This window comes from Oryzias melastigma, linkage group LG24, assembly GCF_002922805.2.
Source record: "Oryzias melastigma strain HK-1 linkage group LG24, ASM292280v2, whole genome shotgun sequence".
Classification (NCBI taxonomy): domain Eukaryota; kingdom Metazoa; phylum Chordata; class Actinopteri; order Beloniformes; family Adrianichthyidae; genus Oryzias; species Oryzias melastigma.
In genome coordinates, this window is record NC_050535.1 from 23,220,206 (window position 1) to 23,237,880 (window position 17,675).

Below are 17,675 nucleotides of genomic sequence, written 5' to 3' on the forward strand. Positions count from 1 at the left end.
GAGTGGCGTTTGGCTGTTTGCTCTGGACTCAGAGCTGAGCAGAGCAAGGAAGAGGAGAGGGGTAAGGAAGAAAGCAGAAGGAGAGATTGAAGTCAATACGGTCACTGAACCCAATTTGAGCTTTAGTTCCTTTAAATGCCTCAGATTAAACCCCTAATTGAAGATATAGAAACCGAAGAGACCTTTAGAAATGATGTTTATAGATAGCAATAATGTAATAGTGCATTTGCACCACTAGGGGGCACCAGAGCACAGCCTCTGACTTTAAAGATCCTAACCCTTTAACCATAGACTGTATATAAGAATACCTGGACAGAGCAAGCCCCCCTCCTTCCGTGTTCCATATAGGAAGTACCACTGGGTTGCAAAAAGGCCAAAGTCCCATTGACTTACATTGAGAAACAGACAGTTATTTCTCAGTCATTTTATATCTCAGAATAATCATTCTTCCTCTGCTGCTTTCTGATTTACTTCTTTTTTCTAATCCTATTTTTTTTTAAAGATTTTTTTTTCCATTATCACAAGTTATTAGAGTTATAAATTGACCAATCAGATGGCTCAATAAGCGTTTGTGGGTCTGACGTTGAACGTCTGGGGGGTTTGATTGACAGATGACGGGTAGCCAATGGGAGCAGACTTCATCAATGGGTCCGTGAAGACCTTTTAACACCTACTTTACAATTCAACAATGTACCAGTCATTGTCCTACTGTTGTTTTCCTCAATGGAATGTACTGATGCAGCAGTTTGAAACAACAAGAGGAGCATGCTGTCGACATTTTTAGATGAGGATTTACTCTGTAGAGATAGATTTCACTCTGAAGTTATGTGCTTTGGAATTTTTTCTTTGTTTAACGTTCGTTTTTCTTTATTTCACTGTTTTGATTGTAGCTTATAAATTATAAGTTGCATATATGCACATAAAACCACCAACCAAAGTTTCCTCTTCGCCGCACTTTTCCAGCTTCAGCCTGAATTAGACGCAGCCGTCTGAGGACCGCGAGACAAACTTGGACCTGGTCGTATCTTCAAACAGAAAAAAGATCCAGCTGTTCTCTTGTTAGGATGGTTATTTATTTTAAATACCGCTGAACACGCTTCTCACGTGCATCTGATCAGACTGTAACCTGGCCGCGCATATGAAGTAACGCTGCGACGTGCGTGAGGGGGGGGCGCGCAGTTTGGGCACGGCGTCCCCAAATGCTCCTTTTATCTCGACAAAAAGGAATAAATGTAAGTAAATCCCAAAGGACCGCTGACAGAATTAAATGTTGGAATGGTTCTCCCTCAAAGGATTCAACAATGACTTGTACGATTCTCCCGAGCCGCCGTTATTAAAGTAGAAGCTGTTTACATCCTACGGTCTTGTGATAGAGGCATGGAAAGAGGCAGACGGTTGCAATAATCTCACTCCTGATTGGTGACAGTACTTCCTGTAGATTTGATGACTCAGCTATGACTCAGACCAATCGCTGAAGATTGTTTGCAAATGGCGATATCCATTTCAGGAATTGACGGTGAAAGCGGCGGCCTACTTTTGTGAGGAGAGGAAGTAATGCATTTCCAATGGGGGACCTCAGTGCTCCATCTGTCCATTGTTTTTACAGTCTATGGTTTACCCAAAACGGTTTTTATTTTCCATTTAGGCTGTAATATTTTAATTATTTCCTGAATTTAAAACGTTTTTTTTTCAGATATTTTAAACTATACTGAGATCTAGCTAAGCCGTTTTTACTTTTTTTTTTTTTTTTAATAAAGTTTCCTCACATGACCCGGAAGTAAACAGCGCGAGGCGCTAGCAGCGATAGCTTGTTCTGAGAGGACGGCGGTGTTTTGTTTGGAAGTTCGTGAGGTTTTTGGACAGAAAGGACGATACGTGGCTCGAATTCTTACAATCCTGTTTAGCAAAAGTGTCGTAAGTGAATGAATTCGTGTTGAACGTAAAGACAACGTGGCTGTGATTGTGAGACTAGCAGATGATCGGAGCTGCTGCTGTTCAGAGGACTTTGGTGTTTGTTGGAGCTGAAGATCTTCTGCAGCTGCAGGAACCATGTCTTCATTTGCTCAGAAAGAGTCTGTCAGAGAACAACTTTCTGCTGCTGAAGAAACCTTCAGACTCTGTGAAGGAACCATCGTCCAGAATGAGAATGAGGAGCTCTGTGGTCAGCGCAGACTGCTGGATATCACCTGGAACCCGCAGCTTCAGCTCCACGTTGCAGGTATGTTGTTCACTGCATCCTCCTGCAGACAAATTCATCCATCAACGTCTTTGTTTTCCTCGTCTGAGCTGCTATCTGGATACAAACTGTGTGGCTGGATAGCTCCAATCAATAGGTGTGTTTGAGATCCCCCAGCGCCTCGCCTGCATCGTCGGCGAGACTAAGCTGCTGCAGGAGATGCGCCTGAGATGAAGATGAACGGCGAGACTGTACGAGATCAATGAGTTGGGGGTTGTCCTCATCATTCGGTTGAATTTTAATATGCCACTCCTCCTTGCATGATTTGTGCTGTTGTGTCTGTTATATTATTTTAACATCTTTCAGAGTAAAGCAGATAACAATAGCCGCGGGATTCATTTAATGTGCACTGTCCCAAATAAACAGATAAAATAGAAAGTTAATTTTAAGTCAACAATCACAGATATAACCACAGATTATTTGAAATGTTTTCATCAGTGATTCACTGCCTTCCAGAAAGAGTAAAAACAAAATACACCGATTTCCTTCATTTAGCGCCAATTATTTTACATCGAACTACGAGAACTTTCAGGACACCGTTTCCCACAATGCATTGTTTTGTACTCCTGAAGGCGGCTTGAAGCCAGCGCAGTACCTATTTTCTGGCTGCGCTGGCTTAGGAAGGCGCCTTGAACCCGCCCTTTTCCAGTGATACTTCATGACAGCACACATGTGACGTCAGTGACAGAAACTACCCAGCATACACTGCGCTGCAGGCGATCTGCGCAGCGCCGGGTCCGCCTTGGTCATCTCAAACACGCTTAGTGAGTTCTATATCACCAGAGATGACATGCTAGCTTGTTACAAACGCAAAGTTGGACGCCATCTTGGAATGGTCCAGATGTCTGTTTACTGCTGTGCTACAAACAAACAGAGCTGGAAAAACAAGAATGTGATTTTTTACAAATATTACTTTCAGCTGATGAAGGAGAATGTCTAGAAAACATTTTAGTAAGATCTGAGGGAATTTACTCTCAATAGTGAACATTTAGGCTGATCTTGTAGTCTATTTAAAGTAGGGCTGGGCGATAAAACGATAAATATCGTTATTGCGATATTACTTTTTTTCGATAGTGAAATGAGTCTATTATGATAAACTTTCGTTTTAAATGAACACGGGAGAAACCCCCGGAAGAGCCGCTTCTTTTTCTTCTTCTTCTTACGGAGCGGCTGATTCTAGGAGCCCAGACGGAGAGGGGGGGCACGGAGGCCCCGAATGATGACAAAAGGACACAACAGAAAACATTATTTCAGTAAACCAATAACCAATATATAATCGCAAATACTTTTATTTTTAATGTCAAGGTAACGATGTTTATATATTTTGTTTTGGAAACGTCGTCACCGGACCCCCCTCCTCTACATTGAAAATGGTTCGGTCCGACTGGATTATTCTTCAGCTGTTTGTGACCGACAGATCCACAGAGTGTGAGGGAGAGAAGACACGCTTTAAAATCAGGAGTTTAAAACCTGATTTAGAGGAGAACCTCCATGAAAAAAGAAAAAAGGAGACAGTCTGTCTATTGCCGCGCGTCACGTGTCACGCGGGGCTGAAAGAGGAGAGAAGGAGAGACTGCGCGTGTTCGTGACAGCCGCGCGCAGGGGGGCGGGGACTCGATTGTGGTTCTGGAGTTGAGATGAGTTTGAGGGTTTTGTTGAAATATTAACCAAAAGCTTTTGTATTGACCTTATTCCTACGCCCCATGAGCTTTTGCGTGAATTATGGGTGAAACTTCTGGTAGACGCCGGAACTCGCATATATTAACATTACAACTGTAGAGCCGACAGCGCAATTCCTTTTGTTTTGGATCTATAACTACGTATAAATGTCCCTGTCTGCCTACCGGATGGGGATTTGGCGCTGGAATCTTTCCTCTTTGCTCGCCGCTACTGAAGAAGTCCTGGTTAGTTTATCTTCCTCCGCTAAGTCATCTGATTACCAGCAGGTCATTTAGTCTGATCTGACGTCTAATTCGACGGTCATCCTCCATGAAACCAAAAGATCGGTGGTTCTGCCAGAAAACATGGAAATACTGCAGGGCTCTAGACTAACTTTTTGTACTGGTTGCACCGGTGCGCCTAACTTTTTTTCTTAGATGCACCAGCACAAAAGTTTGGTTCACCGATCTTCTCATTATATTTAACTCAGCACTTTTACATGGTCACTTTGCTTTTTATTTGCTGTCAATATCTGAATTTAGACTTGAAAATGATTAATTTACAAACTGGTAAACATAAAGCTCATTTTTTATAAAGACAAACTATTAAGTGTAAATAGTATATGAAAAATAATAAAAATGTGCAGTTTGAAAAAGCTTAAATTTGGGACAGCAAGTGAAATGGGTGGAGCCTAAGTCTTGCTGCTCTGCCCCATTCTGATCAATCTTGAAGACAAATAGATCCATGAACGTCTTTGTTTTCCTGTCTGTGCTTTAATTTGGATCGGAACTGTACGGCTGGATAGAAACTATATTGCTCACTTTTTTATTACACTGTAATGTTAGCTTGGGGGTGTGAGGGGCTGTAAGCTAGAGAGAGAGCGTTAACAAGATTTCATTGGATATCAGAGGAGTTACTTCACACCAACAGTCCCACCCACAACTCAGAGGTAAATTTCTAATGAACTCCTGCTGCTCTGCAGAAACTATGTCCTAGAAAATGACAAGTTTTTAGATTTTGCCTAAAACCAGCTGAATTAAGATGAAATTTAAAACGCTTTAAAAACAGATCAAATCTAGTTGGTGTAAGACATAGACGATATAAAACCGTCTTACGATCTCCAAAGCTGACAATCGGTCATTTTAAGAGATCGTTTTATCACGATCTTCTACCAAAAGCTGCAAGAGCGAGAAGGCAAAAGCTTGTTGACTGCTGTGACTTTAAATCCGAGCTGCTGTTGCTCCTCCTCCTCCTCCTCCCCGGTGTGTTTTCTTGTAATCAATGACATATATTACTGGATTGGAAGTCACCTGACATACGGCGTGACAGACATGTGCCATCACTATGAATTGAGTCTTCTCGAGTAATGAATGATGGAGGTCCAAAAAAGTACCAAAAGGAGACGCAGTGTTTTACAGTCGACTTCAAAAACCTTGACAACAAAATAATCCGATGGAGAGGAATCATCACAGGACAGGAATCGCCACCATTGCCTCTGGTGGGAGGTTGGCGCCAGTGTTTGGCAGCGGAGCCACCACCTGTGTGTGAATGGGTGAATGGGTCTGACTGTACAACAACAGTTGGGGAGGAAAAAGAAGATTCAGATTCCCTAATTTCTCCAGCCTTTAGCAGATCTTGCATATGTCTCCGCACAGCTTCAATGTCATTTGGTTGTATTGGTCTGGCTCGATGCTTGAATGGTGTCAAGTCATGAAGATGGATCTGGTGTTTCATTCTATTTGTACAACCAAAATCTAGAATAAAACAGGGGTGGCCAAATTTTTTCGCTCTAGGGGCCAAAATCTAAATAGGATTCCAGTTCATGGGCCAAACAAAATATTTTTTTTCATGTCATGAAATAAATGTATAAACTGAAGAATATGTTTTAATTCATTTATTTTCATTCTGTATTCAGTAAGGTAACACACATTAGTAAGAATAAAAAGTTACATTTGTCTTTGAAACATTTAACAGCAAAGCTCACTGATAGAACAACAAGAGCAAGCTAAAAAAAAATCTTTCTTCCAATGAAAACGGCAAACTGAGATTCTATGAGAGACTCGGAGGTGGTCTTTTGACTTCATCCGTTTGCTGTTGTTCCTCCATCTTGGCTATCTTAAAAAAGGCAGCTAAAACATCGGAAGTGACGGAATATCTAACACAAAAAGAAGCCCAGGGCTGACTTGTAGGTTGTTTCACCTATTGGTGTAACAGATCACAAAACTCACGGTTCGGATCGTGTCACGGTTTTAGAGTCACTGTTTGGATAATTTTTCAGGTCAGTAAAAAGCGAAAAAAAAAAAAAAATTGGAAAAAACAAGAAGTTAAAAGCCAAAAATTACTTTTTTGAAACGCTTTAAAACATATATTTGAAAATACATATATATAGCACTTTAAAGCATAAATGTACACTCACACATCTTTTAACTTTGAACAAAAGCAAAAATGTAATGTTCTGGTTACATTTACATGTTTAGAGACCAATGTTCCCTCTAATTTTTTGTGCGTCTGAGCAAACAGAAACTCACTGAGCGCTCCTTCGACCACCATTAACAACAATGAGGGTTCACTCTGTATTCACGTCTATATTTCAACTGTCTGAAATCTCTTATCTTAACAAGTCATGTAGCTTATTAAAAGAATGAAACTAATAAATGTTCATCAAATTGTGTTCAATGTGAGTGATTTGCAACAATTACAATGAAAAGTAAGAAACATTCAGGAAGCGAGTCCTGCTTTTCTTTTAATTTTATTTTAATGATCACATTTTTACTATTTCTTTTGATTGTTTCTTTTAATGTTTTATGTAAAGCACTTTGAATTGTCTCTGTACGTGAAGTGTGCTATGCAAATAAACTTGCCTTGCCTTACAAAAGCCCAAGTGCAAGTGAAGGGCATTTTAAATTCAAAACTTCAATCAACGTTCAGTAAAATAAAATAAAAAACATCAAAAATAACATTTCCATAACACTTTCATGTTCATTTTTTGTCAGGACCAAATCTTTTCCTCCTCTGCTGAACTACAGTAATAAATGAAATAGAGATTTATCATTTCCTATTAACTTTTGTTTTTTAAAACATTAAAGACTGAGAAAAGCGGGATACACTGTGGATAGTTTGACAGTCTGTTACTGCCGCCGCGTTCTCTGGCTGCAGCTCGATGCAGCGACGTGTCCAGCGGAGCTCACGCCATGAATATGCCGGCAGACAGACCGCTATGCTGGGGCTGGATCACGCATAAACCTCCAGAACATTTAAAACGTCCCCCGGTGCGCTTGCTGTTCGGAACGTCGGGGGTCCGCAGCTCTCGGGACGCGGCGCCGGACGCGAGCCGGTACCACCAGACGTGGTTCTGGACGTGAACCGGAGCCGCGTTAGGGTGCAGGAGCTCTCCAGGTCCTAGCGCCGGCCGGTTTTAGCTCGCAGCTCAGTGGCTGGAGACCCGCCCGTGATCTAGTGAGAGCAGCCGGTGAGTTAAAGGGCGGGACGCCCGCGCGCGGTATGGAAAGGCACGTATGAGAAAATCCGCGATTAATGCGTCAAAAAAAATTGTCGGCGTCAAGCACATGTCAGATTAATGCGTTTTTAACGTGACAAATCTGACAGCCCTACTTATATGATAATTTTATTTAAAGTTTAGAATAAATTTTATGTTGTGCGCAGAATAGATTTTCTGTGCGCAACGGGCGTGGGAGCAGTGTGCAATTGCGCACGTGCGCAGTTTAGAGGGAACATTGTTAGAGACCAAACCTAAAAACCTGAGAGAAAAGAATGTTGATGTCCAAATTATTTCTTAAATGAAAAAGTTAAAATAAAATGTTCTTTTTTTGTATTAATTGTAGTATTGAAGCTAACTGTGGGAACATTTGGGTAATTCAAACAATGATTATTATCTGGGGTACATGTGCAGATGAAGCACCACCATGCCCACTTTCCAAACAATTTTGGCCCTTGCTGTACTACCTTCCCCTGCCTGCACGTCCCTGTAACGGAGCAGCGGCTGCTGGACAGCTAATGCCTCTCACAAGGAGATCTGAACCAGGTCACGGAGACGTGTACCGATGCTTTTATTCAGCTCTTCAAAATAAATAAACCCAATCTCTCGGTATGCATGTCATCCATGACGAGCTCGAGAAAAGTTTTTGCTCTTTACATACATGGCGGGAGTTTGGGGTTATGGATAATCGTCAAGAAGCAACTTAGATAGATGTTAAAACAAAGACAGTACATAAATTTGATGTCAACTGTATTCGGTGTGGACAGAATTGATTTTAATAATGGGCATTAGGAATGCAGCGGCGGCGGGAGGGGGGGGTGATCCGCGCTACGTGTGGCCAAAACCATGGTCCAAACCGCTAACGGATCATGGATTATCCCTAAGTAAGTTACATTTGTCTTTGAAACTTTTAAGTATATTACAACCAGCGAGTTTTGGAAAACCATAAAAAAATTAATGAGAAACGGGTAATTCATTTTATTTAATTGTCATTGCCACAGAATAACAACGAAATTGCTTTTAGAGCTTCTATACTCCATACTTCATAAATAATAATAATAAATACCCCATATCCCAGTGTACACATTTGATCCAGAGTGAAACAGTTCCAGGGACGTTCAGACAGAGACCTGAGAATCATGATAAAATGCAACAATGCAACCAGTTCAGTGTTATTGTAATATAGAAGATACAGTTATGATCTAGATACGGTAATGATCTGTTAGCAGAGAGGGAAGAGGGGGGGAAGGCAAGGGAGAGAGAGAAAAAGAGACATAATGCAACAATGCAACCAGTTCAATGCTATTTAAAAGTTGGATATGGTTATATGGTTATTGACCGTGAAAGAGGGGAGAGGGGCAGAGTTCAGAAGCCTCACAGCCTGTGGATGCAGACTGTTGCCCAGTCTGGATGTTCTGGCCTGTATGGACCTGTACCTTCTCCCTGAGGGCAGCAGGTGAAAGAGGTGGCATGCCGGGTGATGTTGGTCCCGCAGGATGTTGTGGACTCTTCTCAGACAGCGAGTGGAGTAGATGGTGCTGATTCCTGGCAGAGTTGTTCCAATGATTCTACTGGCTGCTTTCACCACCTGCTGGAGTGCCTGTTGTTCAGCCTTAGTGCAGCTGGAGAACCACACTAGCAATCCATATGTCAGAACACTACTGATGGCACAGTTATAAAAATTCAACATCAAAGTTCTGGGAATGTGAGCGTTACTCAATTTCCTCAGTTAGTAGATCTGCTGTTGGGCCTTCCGTACGGCTGAGGTGATGTGATTGCCCCAGGACAGGTCCTCAGTCACAGTTATCCCCAGGAATCTAAAACTGCTCACCCTCTCCACCGCCTCGTTGCCAATGAGGAGAGGAAGATGGTTGTTATGACCTTTCCTGCGGAAATCCACAACAATCTCCTTGGTCTTTTTAGAGTTTACAGCCAAATTATTGTTGTGGCACCATGACTCTAGGTGTTGTACCTCACTCCTGTAGTTACTCTCATCTTTGTTGGATATGAGACCAAGCACTGTAGTGTAATCGGCGAACTTAATGATTTGATTAGACTCAGAAGAGGAAAGGCAGTCATGGGTGAAGAGAGTGTATAGCAGAGGGCTCAGAACACACCCTTGAGGGACCCTGGTGTTGACAACCAGGGTAGAGGAGGTGTTCTTGCCCACTCTGACACTCTGTGTACGGTTAGTGAGAAAGTCCACAGTCTAGTTGCACATAGAGGAGTTGGTGAAGTTTGGACCTGAGTTTGTATTTGGTATTGAAAGCTGAACTGTAGTCTACAAAGAGGAGCCGGGCATAGGTGTTCTTGTGCTCCAGGTGCTCCAGTAGTGTGTGAAGCACTATGGTGATGGCATCCTCAGTTGACCGGTTCTCTCTATATGCAAACTGGTGTGAGTCCCGGGATGATTGTTAAGCGGCTTTGACGTGTCTTATAACCAGTCTCTCGAGGCATTTGGCGGTAATGGAAGTGAGCGCCACAGGTCTGTAATCATTCAGACATGTGATGTTTGACTGTTTTGGAATCAGAACAATGGTTGCTGCTTTGAAACAAGCTGGAACCAGTGAACAAGACAGCGAGGCATTGTATATAGAGGTGAAGACTTCCGCCAGCTCCACAGCGCAGTCCTTTAGAACCCGGCCCAGTACTCCTGGTCCAGCCTCCTTCCTGATGTTAATGCTGCGAAACACACATCTCACCTCATGAGTGCGTAGGACTGGAGCAGGGTCAGTCGATGAGGGGACAGGACAGGGTCGGTGTTATTCCTGTCGAAACGAGCATAGTTAGTTAGTCCTTTATTTTGAACAATACATACAAAATACATGGTAAAAAACAAGAAAACAACAACAGGTTTTTTTTTTTTTTTATAGAAGAGGTTTAGGTCCTCGGCCAGAGTAGGACTGTCAGCTGAGGGGGCTGGTGGTTTCCTCCTGTAGTCCGTAATAGCCCTGATGCCCTCCCAAACCTGCCTTGGGTTTGTGGTGTTTTCAAACCTGGCCTCAATATGCCTCCTGTAATATCCTTTGGTAGTATTGATGCCCCTCCTCAAGTTAGCCCTGGCAACGCTGTATGCCTTCTGGTCCCCCAACTTGAATGCAACATTCCTAGCTTGGATAAGTTCTTTAACTCTGCGTGTCATCCAGGGTGGATTATTGTTGAACACGCAGAATTGTTTCCAGCTTGTTACATTGTCCACACAGAAACCGATGTAATTCAAGACAGTGGAGGTGTAACTGTCCAATGTGACACGATTGACAGTGTCACATACCCAGTCTTTGAATACTTCCCAGTCTGTGTGGTGGAAACAGTCCTGTAGCATAGGAACAGCATCCTGCGGCCATGTTCTCACAGTTCTGATTGTAAGATCTGGGCTCTGTCAGGTCTCTGCCACATTGGTATACACCTGGTCTAAGATTCTATCTCCTCTGGTAGCACACTTCACATTTCAATGGAATTTGTGAAGTACAGATTTTAAATCTGCATGGTTGAAGTCTCCAGCCGCAATAAAAACACTGTCCGGATATGCTAACAGGCTGTTGTTAATGCTGCTGCTCACTTGTGCTAATGCTTCCTTGGCGTTACCATATGGTAGGATGTAAACAGCGCAGTTGTAAACGCCAAAGAATTCCCGAGGGAGACAGAATGGACGGCACTTTAACAGCAACAGTTCTGCCCCTGCACAACACAGTTTATCCATTACCATTACATTCGTGCACCATGAATTGTTAATATAAATGCACAGTCCCCCGCCGGTCTTCTTACCAGAGTCCGCAGTCCTGTCGGCTCGGTAGGCGGTGCGGCCCGCTAGCTCAATAGCCGCGTCGGGAAGGGAGCTGTCCAGCCAGGTTTCAGTGAAAATCATGCACGAGCAGGTGTTAAAAGTCCGTCAAATGGCAATATGCAGTCGTATTTCATCCAGTTTGTGACGGATCGAACGAGCTTTGGTGATAAATATGGTCAGGAGTGGTGGTTTAAAGGGGCTAGCCCTTAGCTGGGCCCACACGCCCCCTCGCTTGCCTCTCTTCTGCCTCCCCTCACAGCGCTTCCCTTCTGGCCTGCTGCAGCGGGTAACCCCAGGGGTTGATTGACGATCTCCGGAGGGATGAGATACTCGGGTGTCAGCTGAAAAACTCCATAGCGCAGTTGCAGTAGCTCATCCCTGCTGTACTGAAATGTGCCAAGACTGTGTGAAATGATACACAACACCAGGGCCGGATCTAGCCAGCCCTTATTGGGGGTGCAAACAGAATATCAGGGGGGGCAAGTTTAGGGATACAAAATGGTTCTGGTGTAAAATCCTCCCAAGCCTATAAAAAGTCCCCCTCTGATAAAAATCCTGTTTTTAGTTTTTATCATGTCTGTGTGTCATTTTTCTTCTGAAAGAGAACAAATGTAATTCTTTTTGCATTTCCGAGTATTTCTCCTTTCAAATGTCAGTCAATTACACTTTTTGAATGAAAGATCTTCTTTCCATCAACAGCTCTGCTGCACATGCACTAAACCCTCATCTGTTCCTAGTGTCTAGTTCAGGTTCTGGAGAAGAGAAGATGGTATCTTCACATTGACTGCAGTCAAATGAGCCGCTGTTCACATTTCTGTGGTCAAATCAGCATCACTGGATTTTTGGTGTGAGTTTCATCCAATACTTACGGTAGCAGGACTGAGAACGCTGGAAAATCTCCACCAGACTCCACGAAACTTCTTGATGTGACCACGGAAATGTGAACGGCGGCTCATTTGACCGCAGTTGGAAAGGATTGTAAATCAATGAAAGAGCATTTTGATGTTAGCTTTCATTACTCTGAGAAACCTATGATTTTTTTAAGTTTCATTTAATAACGATACATAACATCAAAATAATACTATATGCACATAAACAGTTAATAAATGAAAAGGAGCAGAAAGAAGAAAACTTGTATTATCTGCCCCTACTACTAAATAAACCAAATTAAATCAAAATGTATCAAACAAGAAAAATAAACATAAAAATCCTGCTAGGTTTTACTTAGGTATATATAAACAAAAACACATACACATTTACATTAACAGTTGTCTAAACAAACCCTCATTTAATTCTATTTACCCACACTATGCCCAGTAGCATTAACTACATAAGATTTATGAAATTATTTTCTACAACTTATCTCTAATATTGATTGAATGTATTGATCACAGCTACGTCAATAAACATTGGAGAATTAGCTAAAAGAGTCTTTGGTGAACTGGAAGGAGAAAGAATCAGGATTTTGGAGGAAGTTCTGTCCATGAAGATCTTCACTTCCTCGTCCAGCTGACATCCAAATCAAAAGACTGTTTGCTTATCCGTCTCTTTTTGGTCTTTTTAAGAACATCTTATTTACTTATTTATTTATTACTTTAAGTCATTGTTATTAATTTGCAATAGTTTCTATTTGGTTTATTTTTTGTCTTAAAACATATATTTATGTATTTTCTTGTTGCTTTTTATTTACTTATTTTAATGTTCTGTTTAGCCATTTATTATTTTGGGTATTTTTTGTATTTTTATTTATTGTATGTATTTTGTCACTTTATTTAAGATTAGTTTATAAATACTAAACTATTTAACTATTAAAACAGCCAACACACTTTCTTTGTGGCAGATGATAAAAAAATGTTTTTTTGTCGTCATCAATGTACCAAACCAACAACTCTTGATTCCTGTTTCAAAATTGCTTAAAAAATCCATGGATGAGAAAATCTTTAGTGATAACAGAATGTATTTTCATCAGCAGGGAATTAGTTCAAATCCAGCATTTGAAATACTGTTGTGTAGTTTTGGTATTTTGTTTAATCTTTTCTTGTTATTTTCACTAAATTACTCAATACACTATAAATATTAATCAACATCAGAATAATTATTTAAATGTCGTAATGTATTTTCTTTATAGACATGAGTTTACTTTTTAATACATAGTGGTAAATCAATGATGTATAAATGAACAAGATTTCAAATAATCTGTTATGTTATTGTTGTCTTTAAAAGTTAACTTTCATTTCAATTTTATTTATTTCTCTGCGACAGTGGACATTAAATTAACCCAGCAGCTATTTTTTATATCAGCTACTTTGAATGGGAGCCAGAGAGAGCAGAGAACGCTCTGTTTTTCTTGTTTGCATGGCATCACGTTTGGGGGGGCAGTCCTGAAATTTGGGGGGGCAATGCCCCACCGTGCCCATGCCTAGATCCAGCCTTACACAACACCACAAAAAGTGTGAAGGAGTAGGAGCTCCGGGCCGCTTTGTCTGTGCGTGCCGGCATCATTTGTGTTTTTGTACATTTGAATGACATTTCTCTCACACAGTTTGTGTTTCAGCGTAAAAACTACCTAGCAACTGCTTGATTCCTTCAGAAAAAAACAGAATTGTAGCTCAACAAACTTTACCTTTTCTCACCAAAAATGACTCCTTCTGTTGGTCCTTTGGGCTCAACGTCTTCTCTGAACCTCCATGAAGGTAATATTTCGACAGTTGTCTTTCCGTTAAAAAAGCTCTTTTTGCCCGATCCGCTCTCTGCATTTCCGCCGCTCGGTCTGTCACACCGGTAAACAAAGCCGCTCTGCGCAGGCTCCTGAGTAAAATTACCTTAATGACCTGATATTGACATTAGAAAGCACAATGTCTAAGCTTTCAGAAACTTTTGGAATTTTTCAAAGAGAGCACACTGTTCAGGAATTAGCTTGTCCAAATGTGTTGCAAGCAACACGCTCGGTTGCAAGACACACACGGCTTCCACAGCCACACTTGGCGGGGCAAAAGATAACCTTCAGCAGGCCAAATTTGGCCCACGGGCCCCACTTCGGCCACCCGTGCTCTAGAACCTGACCTGCACAAAAAAGGACCAACAATAACTTACTTTTATAATGGAAGAGGGCATTGAAGAAGAACACATATGGATTCAAGAATAAACAAAACAAAGTAAACAAAAACTATAGTTCAAAACTACAGTACTCTATATCAAACATTCATTCATTCATCTTGTCCGCTTTTTCCCTTTCGGGGTTGCGGGGGTGCCGGATCCTAACCCGGCTACTGATGGGCGAAGGCGGGGTTCACCCTGGACAGGTCGCCAGTCTGTCGCAGGGCCTCTATATCAAACATAATGAACAAATTCAGCGAATATAACCCAGTAAAAAGGTTAATTAATCAGTGACAAAAGACACGTCAGCATTTTAAACCCATTGTGCAAACAAATAACAAAACCCTACACGACCTGTTTAACCAGACAAGCCCAACTAACGCCAGCATCAGCTGACTGTCCGGATATATAAATGAGTGTTTTGCAAAGATAACACGGTAGGAACAAAACGCTCATCAGTTCCCCGTTATAATTCTCAAACCACTCAGCTCCTGGCGAATGTGGCGACAGTTCATCTGACTTCCGTCATCAACATTAACTGCGCATGCCCCCTTGTGGACAAAGTCTCGCGATACTCCCGTGCAGTCTCGCGATAACTACAGTAAATCCCGCGATAGCCTTGGTAGTGGCCCAGTGAAACATGTCAGGGTTACATGAAGACTGACATCACCTCTTATTGTCTTAACTTTAAAAAAGTTAAATTTTTTATGTTTTTAAAGTCCAGGGCTTAATAAATAAGATAATTTAGATTTTTCTTGGTGTTTGACGATACACAAAACCCTTTAAAATATAAAAGGTCTCCTTTTTTGTCTTTGTCCCTGCAGTCCTCCCCCAGCATTATGCGAGTGAAGAGGACAATCTTTACAACCAGCAGAATAATTTAAGAGTGGAACAGGAGGAATCAGAACCTTTACAGATTAAAGAAGAACAGGAGGAACCAGAACCTTTACAAATTAAAGAGGAGCAGGAAGAACCAGAACCTCTACAGATTAAAGAGGAGCAGGAGCAACCAGAACCTCTAGAGATTAATGAGGAACAGGAGGAACCAGAACCTCAAAAGATTAAAGAGGAAAAGGAAGAACCAGAACTTCTACAGATTGAGGAGAAACAAGAGGAGCCAAGACCTCTGCAGATTAAAGAAGAGCAGGAGGAAGAAGAACCTTCACAGATTAAAGTACAAAAACAGGAAGAACCAGAACTTCTACAGATTAAAGAGGAACAAGAGGAAACAGAACCTCTACAGATTAAAGAGCAACAAGAGGATCCAGAACCTCTACAGATTAAAAAAGATCAGGAGCAACCAGAACCTCTACAGATTAATGAGGAACAGGAGGAACCAGAACCTCAAAAGATTATAGAGGAAATGGAAGAACCAGAACTTTTACAGATTGAGGAGAAACAAGAGGAGCCAAAACCTCTGCAGATTGAAGAAGAGCAGGAGGAAGAAGAACCTTCACAGATTAAAGAACAAAAACTGGAAGAACCACAACAGTTCAAAAATCACATAAGAACTCATCCTGGTGAAAACTCTGTTTCTTGTAAAGAATGTGATAAAAGTTTTAGTCATAAATCTACTCTGAAAAGACACATGAGAACTCACACAGGAGAGAAGCCTTTTTTGTGTGAAAAATGTGGCAAAAGTTTTAATCATGAACCTCATCTCAAAAGACACATGCGAACTCATACAGGGGAGAAGCCTTTTTTGTGCAAGGTATGTGATAAAAGTTTTAGTCATAAATCTACTCTCAATAGACACATGACAATTCACACAGGAGAGAAGCCTTTTTCGTGTAACAAATGTGATAAAAGTTTTAGTCGTATATCTAATCTCAGAAGACACACAAGAGCCCACACAGGAGAGAAGCCTTTTTTGTGTAAAAAATGTGGCAAAAGTTTTAGTCATAAACCTCTTCTCAAAAGACACACACAAACTCATACAGGTGAGAAGCCTTTTTTGTGTAAAATATGTGACAAAAGTTTTACTCAAATATATAATCTCAAAACACACGTAAGAACTCACACAGGAGAAAAGCCTATTTTGTGTAAGGAATGTGGTAAGAGTTTTAGTTATGATTCTACTCTCAAAAGACACATGACAATTCACATAGGAGAGAAGCCTTTTATGTGTAAAACATGTGACAAAAGTTTTAGTCATGAACCTTATTTCAAAAGACATGTAAGAACTCATACAGGAGAGAAGTCTTTTTTCTGCAAGGAATGTAATAAAAGTTTTAGTTATAAATGTACTCTCAAAAGACACATGACAATTCACACAGGAGTGAAGCCTTTTTTGTGTAAAAAATGTGACAAAAGTTTTAGCCGTTTATCTAATCTCAAAAGACACGCAAGAACTCACACAGGAGAAAAGCCTATTTTTGAGTAAAAAAAATGTGATAGAAGTTCTGGTCAAATATTTAATCTTAAAATACATATGAGAACTCAAAGTTGAAAAAAATTCCAACAACATTTAGATAAAGAATTATTAAAAAAAAAACATTTTTTATAACTCAACTGGGCCAACAATAATCTGGCAATTAACTACACACACTTTCCAAGACCTTACTGAGTGTTTAAATCAGGGGTCACCAACCTTTTTGAAAGTGAGGGCTACTTTATTGGTACCGAGTCATACCAAGGGGTTAACATTTTGAAATAACAAATTTAGACACTGATTTCTCACTATAATTATCAACAATGACAACAATGCAAGAAGCAAATAACAATTACAACAATGCAAGAAGCAAATAACAATATTCAGCACTTTATTAATCTCAGTAATTGTTACATTTTCAGACGCAGCTCACAAGTGAATTGTGATCATTTTAGAAGAGAACTGAGGGCACCCTGTAGGACCCTTGAGGGCTACCTGGTGCCCGCGGGCACCACGAAGGTGACTCCGCTTTAAATGGTCTCTCAGTCTCAGTCAGTACAATAGAAAGATTCTAAAACACTTTTACACAACTGTCTACACACAATTCAATTCAGTTTAATTCAATTCAATTTTATTTATATAGCCCAAAATCACAAAGAAAAATGCCTCATTGGGCTTCAAAATATGAATAATAGTTAAAAACTAAGACTAAATAAACTGGTTATCCCTGCCCTTAGACCCTCCCTCCCGGTAAGGAAAAACCCCTAAAAAAACCTGAGTCAGAAAAAAAGAAGAAACCTTAGGGATTCCCACATGAAGGAGAGATCCTATCCCAGGACGGACAGGCGGCACCAGAACTGTTAAAGAAAGATTAGCTTCTATTTATTAGCTACGTATCTAGAAGAGTTCATTCAGATAAAGCTGAGGGACAAGTGATGATTAAGTCCATAGTCAAGATGAAGCAGAAGTGCAGTCCATGACCAGGAGGAAAGACGACCCAGCAGGAATCACTCTCACTCAGAGATGCAGGATG

General features: G+C 41.0%; 1 protein-coding gene across 1 annotated transcript; it reads left to right on the forward strand.

Annotated features, from left to right (window-relative positions):
- The first annotated feature begins 1,574 nt into the window (after positions 1-1,574).
- Positions 1,575-17,350, forward strand: LOC112137432 (gastrula zinc finger protein XlCGF57.1-like). Its single transcript, XM_024259767.2, has 2 exons — positions 1,575-2,218; positions 15,096-17,350. Exons 1-2 carry the CDS (start codon positions 2,050-2,052, stop codon positions 16,652-16,654), a joined length of 1,728 nt encoding a protein of 575 aa, XP_024115535.1. The 5' UTR covers positions 1,575-2,049; the 3' UTR covers positions 16,655-17,350.
- Positions 17,351-17,675: the final 325 nt, after the last annotated feature.